Raw genomic sequence first — 13,873 nt, 5'->3', positions numbered from 1 at the left:
CACAAGTGTGCGAGTGGGTGCATGATTTTTACAAATTCTTTTAAAGACTCATGAGCAAAATTATTTGAGGACTATTGGGCCCAGTTTATCCCTGACGGGGGCATGTCTTGGTGAGGGCTCCTCACACAAATGCCACTTAAAATAAGACTTTCTTTGGCCACCACATTGTTCCTTACAATATTTGAAAACTGTGGGTCTTAGATGAAAACTTGCCTAGTGCACCTTGATTAAAACATACGGTTTAAATTCGGCACCAGGACTGCTTTCAAAATGACAGGAACAGCGTTGGCTTTTATCCCTGTGTTTGGAAACGATGTGTGTGTTGCTGGACAGCCCGGTCCCAGGTGGCAGCCCCCTGGCTGTGACTGGCAGGCTGTCCACGGTGGCCTGGCCACTCTTCCTGGGGGTCAGGGCTCCATGCAGCTGGCCCACACAACAGGAGGACCCTCTGCAGACATGCGCCCGGTTGGCGTGCTGCTGCTGCACCCACAGACACCCCCACGGGGTGCCCGTCCCCTCTGTTTGGTCCTAGGCCATAAGATACTTCCAAGACACTTTGCCACGGTCAGCGAATGCCACACTCACCCTGGACTCAGGAGAAACAAATGGCAGCTCGTAAGCCCCTTTCTGCTCGATCGAGTGTCTCCCCTTCCTCCCTCCAGGCCTTGAGAGGAGAGCCCCTCCCCGGCCCTGCCCTGCTGGTCGGGACCCCATCCTCACCCCCTGGGGCCCCTGGTACCCCTAGCCAGTGTGCTCACAGCAGTATGCCCTGTGACCTGCCTGCAGCGTGGGACTCTCTCGCCCCCTCCATGTGGTGACCAGACATCTTCTGAAAGGGAAGTCTGACCGCGCCACTCCCAGGACCCACAGGACATGGCCACCCTCCTCAGCGTGACACAGGGTCCTTCGCAATCCCACACTGTGGCTTGTGTCTGTGCGTGGTGGAGGGTGGTCCCTCAGCAGGAAGGTGGGGGGCGGCAGGGGTGTCTCCCTGCGAGTGAGCCAAAGGACAGGCACACGACCGCTGCGTCTGGCGTGACTTCATACAACCCCCGGGTGCCAGCTGGCAGGGGGAGCTGGTTTTGCTTGTCCTACAGGGGACAGGAGGGAGAGAAACCTCCTTCCTCGTGCCATACAGGAGTGGGAGTGGGCGGACTAGTGACTCAAGTTCACGAACACTTGCAGGATGCCGCGGGCCACTGCCCACGAGCACACGCTGCCCTTTAACTCCACAGCCCGATGTTTCCCTGGAAGCCGTGGGACAGACGGCGAGGGCGCAGTGCGCACGGCCCTCTCGCACGCGGAACTGGCGTCCGTGCGTACGGGCCGCGCTGCTCGCACACTTAGTTAAAACCAGCAACGTATTTACTGTGATTTTGTTGGTTTTCCATCCGGATACTTAAGCCGTCTGAATACCCAGGCACCAAATGAGTGTACGTGGGTCCCAACCATAATTACATTCTTAGGGAAACGGCTTTTAAATAATTCAGAGTCACATCTGTGAACACCCCGTGGGCTCTGTTTGTAGATAAGATTTTCTGAAGAGGAAAAAAGTCAAATATTCCCAGGGTGGCTTTGGGGTCATGGGGGGAGAGGAGGAGAAAGGACAAAGAATTCTGAAACAGTAATTTCAAATTTCACAGCAGGGCTGGAACGGGACAATAGGACAGAGTCAGGCCCTGAGCTGCCAGGGCCTCCCCGCCAGCCGACACGCAGTGTCCCCAGGCTCCCGTCCCCGCGGGCGTCCTGTGGCAGAAGCCGGCTCTCCCCCGCCTTCGCCCTGCCAGGCTTCGGGCACGCGCGCCCCGCTTTTGCCGGCTCACCCCGCAGCCTGGGTCAGAAGAGCCCCCTCACGTGGGAGGGCGCCTTTGCACATCCTGTTCACAAGCGGCGAGAGGCGGAAACGCCCACGCTGACTCTGGCACTGCCTCACCAGGGCTGGTCTACACCAGGGCTGATTTTTGGCCAGCTGCTCAGTGGCTACTGCAGTGAGCACATTAGCTAGGTGACAATGACACGAGTGCCAGGAGATCCGGGTCCTGGGGGCCAGGCTGCCTCCCCTCACCCCTAGCAGGCACCTGCTATCACCCAGCAGTCCAGAGCTTGTGCTTTGGGGTCAGATAAGGCAAGACTCCAGTCCACGTCCTCAACTTCGCTGTGTGATCTCGGGTGAACTGTTCAGCCTCACCGGGTTGTTCCAAGGAAGGGGTCTGATGCTGTGCGCCGAGCCCACGGCGTGCGGACACGCAGCATCACACGGCCGCTGCGATTACATCACACACAGGAGAACGGATCCCGGCCAAGGGGTGCTGCTGGGGGATTAAGAGGCCACGTCGGGGTGTGAGATTCAGGGGCTCCGTCCTCCTGACCCACAGAGCCCAGGCAGGGCTGCTGTCCACGGGAAGCAGAGCCGTTGACTCCATGGGGCCCCCGCACAGATTTACGCACTGTCAGGACTCCAGGGGCTTCTCTTCCCCGTGACGTGGGGGGATTCTCCGAGCAGGAACAGGTGCCATGGTGCACACCTGCCCAGGGCGGGCGCGGATGGCCCAGGGGGTGGTGTAGGGGGAGAAGCCGCAGAGAAGGTGCTGAGGGCGACCTGCAGGGTGCGACCGATTCTATGCCCCGGATGCCTGCCCGAGGGCGCGCAGAGTGGACAGCGCTCTGGGTTTGGAGCTGTGCTGCCAGGCACCGTGTATTTGCAAGAACAGGTTCTGCGGCGCCAGGCTGCTCGGGTGTGAAACTCCACGGCTTTCCAGCGCGCATCTGGGCAAGCCCCTGCCCCGGCTTTCTTCACTGAACGTGGGGCAGTAACAGCTCCTGACCCATGGGCTGCTGAGGGATGAAATGAGCCAAACATACAAGTATTTAGAGCAGCACCGGCCAAAGCAAGTGCTTGACAAACGTTGGCTGCAGCCACTGTTGTGTGACCGTCGCTCCCTGAGACCCCTGCCCCTCTCTGGCCCCCAACCGAGAGGCGTTTATCTGAGACGTTCACGGTGGAGCGTCGGATGGATCGAGTGCGGGTGGCGGGCGTGCAGAGTCCTGATGGCACAGAACCGCGGGCAGGGCGGAGCTCGCACGAGAAGGGGCATCCGCAGGGATGGGCTCGCTTCCCACTCACCTTTGTGCTGTCCTGGAATTTTTCCAGCGGCCTCCTCAGTCAGGAAAGAGCGCAGCTGGTCTGAAACCTACCTGTGGCCCACAGCTGGTCTGTGAAGCGCTGGCCTGACAATGCCTTCGCTGCCTGCCTGAGACGCGCACCATCGTGACCGAGCGCCAGAGGCCCTGCATCTGCGCACAGGCCGAGACCGGGCTGTGATGCGGCCCAGCCACACCACGGACCAGCGCTGCTGCGAGAGCCGGGGCCAGGAGCACCAGGCACCTGCCTCCTTGACCAGGACGTGCAGATTTGACAGATGAAGTGAAAACACAGTGCATTTTATTTGGGGTGAATGCAGCTGGGGACGAGATGGGCCTTGGAGCTCCACGAGGGGACATCAGACACATCAAACACAAACACTGGAAAAAGCCCACGCAGCTCCCGCCGACAGCACCTGCAGGCTGAGCTCAGCGTGCTGGGCGTGGCACTACCAGGGCCCGCAGCTCTTAGTTCCTAGTCTGGGTGGCCCGAAGCCTGTTCCTGCAGGTGCGGATCCTCCGAGACGGGGCAGGAGCGTGGCCAGTGGGTGCGCAGGGTGCCACAGTTTCAGTCTCCTGCTCAAGTAACTACGTGCAATCACACAATCTCCTTGAGGCCCACACTGTGATTGGCACGTAATGTGCATGCAGTTGGTGTTTATTAACAGACTGAGTGAATGTAAACGTGTAAACATTTTACTTGAGCTCTCTAAAAGATTCGCTTCTTGCTTCTTGCTGTCCTTACATCCTCTCTTCCTCCTTCCCTCTCTTTTTCTTTTCCTTTCTTTCTTTTTTTTTTTTGAGACAAGGTCTCACTCTGTTGCCCTGACTGAAGTGTGGTGTGATCACAGCTCACTGCAGCCTCAAACTCCCGGCCTCAAGTGATCCTCCTGCCTCAGCCTCCCAAGGTGCTGGGACTACAGGTGTGAGCCACCGCGCACAGCCAGCTCTCTCTTTTTCTAAAAACTACTTTCCACACTCTCCTCTCATTCAGACTGTTTGCTCTTGAGCAGTCAGACTTCGTTTCCTTCTCTGTGGAGCGGGGCGAGGACACAGAGAGCACGTGTATCTGTGCGGTGGAAGTGCCGTGTAACGCACCATTTTGTCTTCCTTTTTTTTACTGCCCAAAGCAGATCTAAGCTCTTTAAATGTAGGAACCAGGCCCCAAGCCGTGTTCCTCCCCATTCCCCGTGGTCCCATGCTATGACCCCTCCCCTCTTGGCGTTCGCACCCTCACGCCCCAGTTAAGAGACCTTCCGCGGCCGGACACTCCTCTCCACGGACTTCTCGGCACCGGGCTTCCACCTGCCCTCTGGGGTCCTGCGATCGTACGTGGGAAGCATCTGGCGCGCTGGCTGAGTCCACGTGACCTGCACAAAAACGGCCACTAACTCTGCTCCGTCACTCCTCTCCAGCCAGCCGCCACCCTCTGTTCTTCTCCTTTTCTCCGTCCCGTGGCAGCGACTGCTGTGCCATCGGTGTCCTTCTCCTGTCCTTCCTGGTCCTGTGGCTCCCCCTCTGTCTCAGGGCCCAGATGTGGGCTCCAGCTAATAGAATGGCAAAGGCCACTTACAGGCGTCCACACAAGGAACCCCACACACGTCCTGCCTCCTCTCTCCCCGTCGACATGGCAGAAGCAGAGGCCTGGGGAGGACGGGTCACATGGAGACGGAGCCTGCTCCTCCCAGAGGGAGCTGGGACAGCGTAACCAGGGGCACAGGAACTGGGCTTCGTGCGAGAGAAGGAGAATCTCTTGTTGGGCCAAGTGCTGCGGGGGGAACTGTGTCCCCTAAAACATGCTGATGTTCTAACCCCTGGTACCTGTGATCACGACCTTATTTGAAAACAGGGTCCTTGCAGCTGATTGGGTTAAGATCTGTCACTAGGGTGGGCCCTAATCCAGTATGACTGTGACCTTATGCTAAGGGAAAACTGGACACACACACACACACACACACACGCACGTGTGCGCACACACACACGGAAAATGCCGCCTGAGGATGAAGCGGGGTGACGCACTGACAAGCCAGGAGCACCAACGATGGCAGCAAACCCAGAAGCCAGGGAGAGGCCTGCAACAGACTCCCTCGCAGCCTCAGAAGGAACCAGCCCTGCCCACACCTTGAACTCACACTCTGACCTCCAGAGCTGTTGCTTAAGCCCCAGGACAGGGTACGCTGTGGCGGCAGGCCCAGGAAGCGTGGACACCAAGCTGCTGAGGTCCTGGTGGAGGCTGTTACTTAGGAATAAAATCCTGACTCCATTCGAGGTGGCACAGAGCCCGGACAAAAGACATTTCCCAGCACTCCTGCAGCTAGGGCGGACGCGAGACTAAGTCTTGCACAACGAGATGAACAGGTGTGCCGGCGGCACTGGTGGGAGGACAGCCTGCAGAGACTGTCTCAGCCACAGGAGCCCTGCCCTCCTGCCCCTTCCCTTCCCCCGGCTCCCAGCCTCCGCGCACCCTGGAGCAGCCTCACGGGCAGAGCCACGAGCCACAGACGCGGCTGGAGCAACGCGGAGAGGACTGCCAGGGGCACGGCAGCCCGGGCGTCCCTCGGGAGGGAAACGCCTTCCCCCGTGTGAGCAACGGCCACTTCGAGTTTCCTGCTACATTTACCGGAACGCAACCCGAACTGACAGAGGGGTTTTTACATGCAGATACGACACGCCAACCCACAGGAACGATCACAGAAAGTGGGCTTTCGGGCACTGTGCCAAGCACGGGGCAAATGTGGGTGCTCTGGAGCGTCTGCCGGGCTTCCCTCAAGCCCCGCAGTCTGAACACGAAACCGCCTCTGAGCCAGATGAGACTCCTACTCTCCTCCCGGGGGTGGGGGCGGCACCAACTCAGCCACATTTAATCTGGGTTTCAAGTTAAAGTGGTGGCTTCAGTCAACATTCTGAAAGAGCTTGAACTCTGCTGACGACGAGAAGCGCAGACACAGGCAAGGGCGGAATGAAACATCCCCGGAGTTTGAATTGGCTACAGGGAAGCCGGAGCTCAAACACAGCTACATTAATAGGCTTGCAAAATAAAGGTGACGAAAAGAATCCTACACGTCGTAATGCGCTATAGACGCCGTCCGGTTTCCGATTAATCAGCACTTTGCGAGATAAGCACAATGGTGTCACCTTCAGGTTCACTGTTAAATTCACGCAGAGAAGAAGGGAACGTGGACACGCGATGCCAGCCTCGTCCCGTGTGCACAGAGCTTTTATCTCCTACCCCGCCGGGTCCCTGCTCTTTGCCTTCCGCAGTCACAGCCACGGAAGTGACAGCTCAACTGCAAACAGCAAAATGCTTCTTAGAAACAACTCCTCGTTTGTGGAGCTGGGCCATGGAACACGATGGAGTCCAGGGTCGCTCGTGTGCAGTACAGACTGGACTGGCTGGTTGACGCAGCTGGTCTACCCGACAGCACAGAGACGTGGTGGTTTAGCTTCCTGGTGGGGAACATCTCACAGCCCTGAGAGCACCAGCATGGTGCCTGTGCTGGAAGACACTGGTAAATTCCTATCTGAACTTCTTTCAAAGAATTGCACCTCACTCCACCTGTACATTACCTTATTTTTATAATGGAATAAATAAAATATTTTCTCAACATTACACATATCTAAGACCTACAGATCTGCTTCATTTTCATTCATGCACAAGCCTGGGAAAACGAGGACGACTTTACCCAGCACCAGGGTACAGAGGGACTCGCCGAATGTTTCCACACACTGGGCTGTCGGGATCCCCCGGGGGGTGACCACATCCGGGCCTGGAGGTGGCTTCAAAGTCAACATGTGTTCTCAAAAGGTAGGTGCTATATTAACCTTTGACTTGAATAGATGAATAATAGCTTCCCCCAAAGAAGTAGGTAAAAGTATTTAAGTGAATGATTTTTATAAGAAGATCCATATATTGTATCATGTTTCTTCAAAGTTTAGAGTTAGTTTTGTGTTTTTATCAGACCATAGATGATGTAAAAAATCTTTTAAATTAGAAATAAATATAGATTCCCAGGAAGTTACAAAAATTGTATAGAGTCCCATGTCCCCTTCTCCAGGGTCCCTCACCAATGGCATCTTCTATAACAACTGTGCAACAGCTGGACCAGAAACTGCCATGGCTACACTGCGGTTAACCAGACCGTAGACCCTAATTCCAGCAGACCATCGATTAGGAAGGGAAAACTCCCCCAAATATGAGAAAATCATCCACGTATTCTTAAACTTTAACAAGCTCTCAAAATGAATAACGCACATTTTCTTAAGGAAAAAAGATGCCAAGTGGAGGCTCCGTGCAATATTTGCATTTTTCCACTGAAAATCACAGTTCGAGTGGCCCAGGCATGAGTATTTCTAGGAGCTTTGCTATGCTGGCGAATGTCTGTCAGGCCCCTGATGCCACGCCGTGGGGGAAGTTCCAGCCCAGCACTGTGGCCTCCTGGAGGGCTCAGGACACCCTGTGCGCCCCAGAAAGGGGCAGCACGTGGCGGATGGGGTGGGGGTGGAACCCAGGCAGTCGCTCCCTACATCTCAGGGACAATGCAGCTATAGGACATGTGGCCTGATTCCCAAACCTTGCAGGTCCCTGGGATGGTCCCCAGGCGAGGCAGGGGAGGATGTCTGGGCAGGTCACTTCTCCACTGGAAAACCAGCCCCTCCTGGGAGGACACAGGAAGGCAGCTCCTTCTCAGTGGTGGCCCCCGACGGCCCCTGAGTTTTGGTATCCATTCAGACATCCACCTCCAGCTTGCTTTCTTTTTTATCCCCCTGGCATTTAAGCAATTTCAAAACCTATTTATTTATTTCTGATTTTATTATTACCTGTGGTTTAATTTTGAACTTCTAATAGTTATTTAATAGCTTGGCAGAATAGTATATCATTATTCGGGATTATTTTCTACATGCTGCCTCTATTTTACCCACTTTGGACACTTGGGCCACTTTCTAAGTGTGTCTACCACGCTCTGGGAGACCCTTCTCCAGCGCTGCTGGCCTCTCCAGCCCTCCCGCCACCGACAGAGGACTCGGAGGACCATTCACACTCGATGTTGAGGTGCCAGGTCACCTCTGTGGTTGGATCCTAAGGAATCACAGCAACTGGCTGTAAGGTTTGACTCTCTGCTGGGAAGGTGGCCCCAGGTATAGAAAGGAGTGGGGGAGGTGGCCAGGGGAGGAAGAAGGGGCTGCCTGGGAGGAGCCCGGCAAGTCTTCACTTCTCAGCCGAGTTGAGTATTGGCCTCTGAGTGCAAACGTCACTTTAAACCCTTTGCAAACACGTATGTGCACGTGGTCACCTGCACTTGTGCGTGTGCTACGAGTTCCTCAGGGGTCTCTGGGGAGGTTCGCCCCTGACGAAGACCCTCTCCCTGACCAGACTTAACCAGGCTCTGCTGCGCCTGCTTCCTGACTAGGCTTCAAGCTGGCCCGTCCTGTCTTTGGCCTGCGACCCCCACCCCGTGCCTGCTCTTGGTCCTTTTCCCCACCGGCTCTCCCTCTGCGCTCCGGCGGTGAGTCCCGCTCGGCCTTGCCGTGTGCGGAGCTGAGTCCCGTCTCTCTCCCCTTGCCACCGGCCCTATCGCGGTGGCCCTGAAAAGTCTTCCCTGCCGATTTAACAAGCATCAGAATACTTTTTCCTTTAACACCCTGTGGCCCCATGGATGTGTGGACCCGCTAGGCCGTGAAGACACCCCGGACCCACAGAGGCAGACGTGCCTCCATGTGCCATTGGGTCTTGGCCCTGGCAGGAGGTTCTCAGAGCGGGGGGATGGGGGGGTCATGCCAGGCTACAGAAGCCCTAGGGGCTGGCCGTGCAAGTCCATCCCGTCTCGGCTCCGTTCAGAGTATTTCAGACAATGACCTGGGTGGCTCTGGAATGACCCTCCAGGCTCAGCACTCGTAAAGGGGTTTCTGGACCCTGTGGCTGGGTCGTGAGGGCCTCAACTTTCATGGTATTCAGTCAGTTCTGGGGACCAGCAGGGCCCATGCCGAACTGCAGGACACGACTCATCTGTTTCTGAACAGGAACGTGTGGGCTGGGTTATCCCATAAAGTATTTTTGCTTCCTTCCTCTGCGCCTCAGGAAGATTTAAGAAAAAGAGCACTTACTTTTGTTGTCCGTGGTGTTGTGCACCGTCACCCTGGGAACTCCAGGACCTGCATCAGGCAGAGAACAGATGCCAGGAAAGAAACAGAAAGGAGGCCGTTAGTTTAGCTGAGAGCAAAAGAAAGGAGGTAGCTTTCCTCCAGCACGTGGACTGGCGGCGTCTGAGAGCCCGACTTCCTGGAGGAGCCACCAGCGAGCGGCTGTCAGAGGCCGGGCGAGGGGCCAGCACAGGCGCGCTCTCCACCCCTGCACCGCGGTAATTACAGCGGACCCGGTTCACAGTATCCACCTGCAGATCATCGCGATGACATAAAACACCATTCTACAAAGCATTACGTTTGGTTATGTCCTTATACCCTCATGTTTATCACCCAGACACAATTCCACGGTGGCTTGGTTGAGTTCTGCTAAATTACTCAAGCCTTGGTGCTAAGTCAGCTTTTTACAAGGTATCTTTGCTGCCTCCTCCAGGAAGGACGTCACTCCGCCCCCCAGCCTCTTAACTCTTTGTAGAAACTTACTAATGTCACAGGAATATTTTGAAAACGTTCAACCATGTTTCATTTTCCCGAGTCACCGGCACGCAGCTCCCAGCCCTGAGAACGCCGCAGTTCCTCCCGGGCATGAGAAGGAAGGTACGACGCAGGACAAAGTGACCCCGATCAACTTTCTCTGTAGGTTGACTTTTTAAATTCTTTTTTGGCAAAGGGAGAGTGCAGAATGAAAACACAAGGAGATTTCTGAATCATTTTTTATCTCTTTTTAAAAACGGATTAAGAGGCTGGACGGGGGACTTTCCCAGCCTCCTCCCTGCAGCTGTCCTCTGCACTCATCCTCGTCCTCCCTGCAGCTGTCCTCTGCACTCATCCTCGTCCTCCCTGCAGCTGTCCTCTGCACTCATCCTCGCCCGCCGCCTGGCCATCCTGCGGGGTCTGAGGCTGGCGAGCTCTTCCCACTGGGCCTGGTGTTCTCTCTGCTGGAAGTGCTCTTTTCCAGACTCTGCCATGGCTCGTCTTTCTCTTCACCTAAGTCTGTGGTCAAACGCCTTCTCCAACCACCCCGACTAAAAGAACACCCTGCATGACCACGCACCCAAACTCTAAACCCCTGCATGACCACACACCCAAAGTGAACCCCTGCAGGACCGTGCACTCAGCTTCCCTCCCCTCAGCTGGCTCCCTTTTCTTTGTGGAGCTCATTGCCACGTCCTATAGTGTCAGGACCTTGCAGCGTGGAACCAGCCCCGTATCTGCTTACTGCACTAGGATGTGAGCTCCACACAGTCAAGCATTTGTCTCAGCAGCTGCTGTTTTCAGCACCTAGGGCAGTGTTCTGAATCGAGTCAGTGCCCAGTTACGTGGCGTGATTGTGAATGAGCGACCACAGAGCGTGCAGGAAGGCAGGGGAAGGAAGCCCCCTTGGCTCGGGTGAACTGCAGAGAACGAAGGGGGAAAGAGGAAGTGGAGGCGGGTGGTCAGAGGGAGACAGACTCCTGTGGGGTGTGGCCGGGGCTGCTGCCTGAGCTCTGCTCCAGGCCGGGAAGCCTGGGATGCTGTGAGCTCACAGGGGCGGCCGTCGAAGCTGGAGGACACGTAATATTCGGGCAGAGGATGGCTGGAGTCTAGAGTCCCCCCATGCTTCTGAGGGATCTTGTGACAAGAGGCTGAGTTGACAGCCAGGGATCCGCTATGGATCCCACCATGGGGAGGGCTCCAAGGCCCAGTGCAGAGGCCGCACAGTGGATGGACATCGCGGTCCATGGCCCAAAGAGGATATGGCAAAAAAGCAGAGTCCTTCACCATTGAGAGGTGAGGGGGGCAGGCTTGGCCAGTGCGTGCCCGCAGGTGCCGACTAAGCTGAGACACAGACTGTGGGTCATGCCAGCTGTGGGCATCAGAGTGGACGCCTGTCCACTGCCCAGGACTGGACCCAGACAGCGGACATCCGAAGTCCCAGTGTCCAGGGGGCCTTTGTCCCATGCTGTGCCCCTCCCCATCTGCTCACACATAGGGTTGCTGGACAAACGCAGGCTGCCTCACTATATGTGAATTTTAGATAAACAAATATTTTCTTCCCATAAATACGTCCCATTCAGTATTTGGGACATACTACTAAAAATTATTTGTGGTTCACCTGAAATTCAAATGTGATTGGGCATCCTGTACTTTTGTTTGCTAAAACTGGCACCCCCTACCCTGGGAGGGAACAGTGATCTGAGAGTCTACATACTTAGACCTACAGAGACAGCATTTACTTGCCAAAGGAGACTTAAACATTGACTGTAGGTTTAAAGTATTAAATCAAACTAAGCTTCTTGGTTCTAAGATCCACTTCCCCCCATGGGGACCCCATGTGGAAGAATAGATCTGTTATTGAAAAACAAAGAACCTACATCTATTTTCTCTGTACATTTTACGGTGAGTAAATTTGCAAACAGAGCATATCCTATGTAATGTAAACAATTTTATTTATTTAGCGCCTGTAAAAAGCACTCTGCTAGATGTTTTATACAAATAATTTCTAATCAAACCCTCACGGCAGCGCTGTAAAGTAGGTGTTGCTAACCACATTTCACAGAGAAGAAAACACAGGTTTGAGAGCTTTAAGTCTTTTGTCTCATCCACAGATTAAGAAAGTTACTGAGCTTGAATTAGTTCCTTTTAATCTTCTAATTAATGAACTTATTGTACATGTTCTGAAAAAATTCAAACACTAAAGAAAGAATAAAGTGACAAGTAAAAGATCTATTTGCATCCTCACTTCCCAGAATAACCTAAATGTTTCTAAAATGTCCTAAAATGTTTGCCTGCACATAATGTGGTCATATTCACACATAGGCACATATTAAAAAATCACATAAAAATACTTGAAAGTATATCTATAAGCTTTATCAAATCTTAACATTATACCATATTTGTCCTAGTTATTTTTTTAGTTTTTTTTTTAAAGTTTGCTTTTTGAAAAGCTAAACAAAGTTACAAACCCTTAGTTTTGCTAAGAAACAAAAGACAAGACTCAAATAAAACCAGAAGTTAAAGAAGATTCATTATAACTGATAACACAGAAGCACAAAGGATCTTCAGAGACTTCTAGGAACAATTTCATGGCAACACGTTGGATAACCTAGAAGAAATGGACAAATTACTAGAAACACATAACTTACCAAGACTGAATCATGAAGAAATTGGAAATCTGAATAGATCAATGAGTAAGGAGACTGAATCAGTAATAAAAAGTCTCCTATCAAAGCAAAGTCCACGATCTGATGGCTTCACTGCTGAATCCTACCAAACATTTAAAGAAGAACTAATACCAATCATTCTCAAACTCTTCCAAAAACCAGAAGAGGAGGGGAGGGAATACTTCTAAATTCATTTTACGAGGCCAGCATTACCCTGACACCTAAACCAGAAAGGTACCGTGAGAAAAGAAAACTATAGGCCAAATATCCCTGATAAACAAAGATGCAAAAATCCTCAACACAATACTAGCAAACCTTATTGAACAGTACATTAAAAGGATTATTTACAGCTCGGTGTGGTGGCTCATGCCTGTAATCCTAGCACTTTGGGAGGCCGAGGCGGGAGGATCTCTTGAAGCCAGGAGTTTAAGACTAGCCTAGACAGGCAATATAGCAAGACCCCGTCTCTACAAAAAATAGAAAAATTAGCTGGGCATGGTGGCACCTGCTTGTAGTCTCAGCTACTCAGGAGGCCGAGGTGGGAGGATCTCTTGAGCCCAGGAGTTTAGGTTTGCAGTGACCTATGATGATGCCACTGTACTTTAGCTTGGATAACAGAACAAGACACTCTCTTTCTCTCTTTTTCTGTCTCTCTCTCTCAACAAAAGGATTATCTACCATGATCAAGTGGAATTCATCACTGAGATGTAAGAATGGTTCAATATACACAAATCAATAAATGTGATTTACCATATTAACAGAATGAAGGACAAAAAACATATAATCATAGCAATAGATGCAGAAAAATTATTTGACAAAATTCAACATCCTTTCTTGATAAAAGCTTTCAACAAAGTAGGTATAGAAGGAATGTTTCTCAATCCAATTAAAGCCATATATGACAAACTCATAGCTAACAATATACTCAACAGGGAAGTTGAAGGCTTTTCCTCTAACATCAGGAACAAAATAAGGATGCCCACTCTCACCACTTCTATTCAACGTGGTATCAGAAGTCCTAGCCAGAGCAATTAGACAAGAAAAAGAAATAAAAGGCATCCAAATAGTAAAGGTAGAAGTGAAATTGTCTCTGTTTGCTGATGATATGATCTTATATATACAAAACCCTAAAGACTCTACCAAAAAACTGATAGAACTGATAAACAAATTTAGTAAAGTTACAGGTTACAAAATCAACATAAAAATCAGTAGTATTTCTATACACTGACAATGAACTATCTGAAAAAGTAATTAAGAAAATAATCTCATTTATAGTAGCAGAAAAAATAAGATACTTAGAAGTAAATTTAATCAAGGAGGTAAAAGACACATATGCTGAAAACTCTAAAACATCGATGAAAGAAATTAAAAGTGACACAAATAAATGGAAAGATAGCCCTTTTCATGTATTGGAAAAATTAATATTGTTAAAATGTCTGTACTACCCAAAG

General features: G+C 52.2%; 1 protein-coding gene across 2 annotated transcripts in view; it reads right to left on the bottom strand.

Moving 5' to 3' along the window:
- DPP6 (dipeptidyl-peptidase 6) overlaps positions 1-13,873 on the bottom strand; it is a 528,921-nt gene that overhangs the window by 29,508 nt on the left and 485,540 nt on the right. For both annotated transcript variants that reach the window (XM_012654157.1, XM_012654154.1), the window contains one exon: positions 9,244-9,291. In XM_012654157.1, the coding sequence (XP_012509611.1) occupies positions 9,244-9,291 (48 nt within the window). The remainder of the gene's footprint in view (positions 1-9,243; positions 9,292-13,873) is intronic.

Source organism: Propithecus coquereli, unplaced genomic scaffold (genome assembly GCF_000956105.1).
Source record: "Propithecus coquereli isolate 6110/MARCELLA unplaced genomic scaffold, Pcoq_1.0 Scaffold439, whole genome shotgun sequence".
In the NCBI taxonomy this organism is placed as follows: domain Eukaryota; kingdom Metazoa; phylum Chordata; class Mammalia; order Primates; family Indriidae; genus Propithecus; species Propithecus coquereli.
The sequence above is the reverse complement of the archived record's forward strand: the minus strand, read 5'-3'. Positions and strand labels throughout refer to the sequence as shown.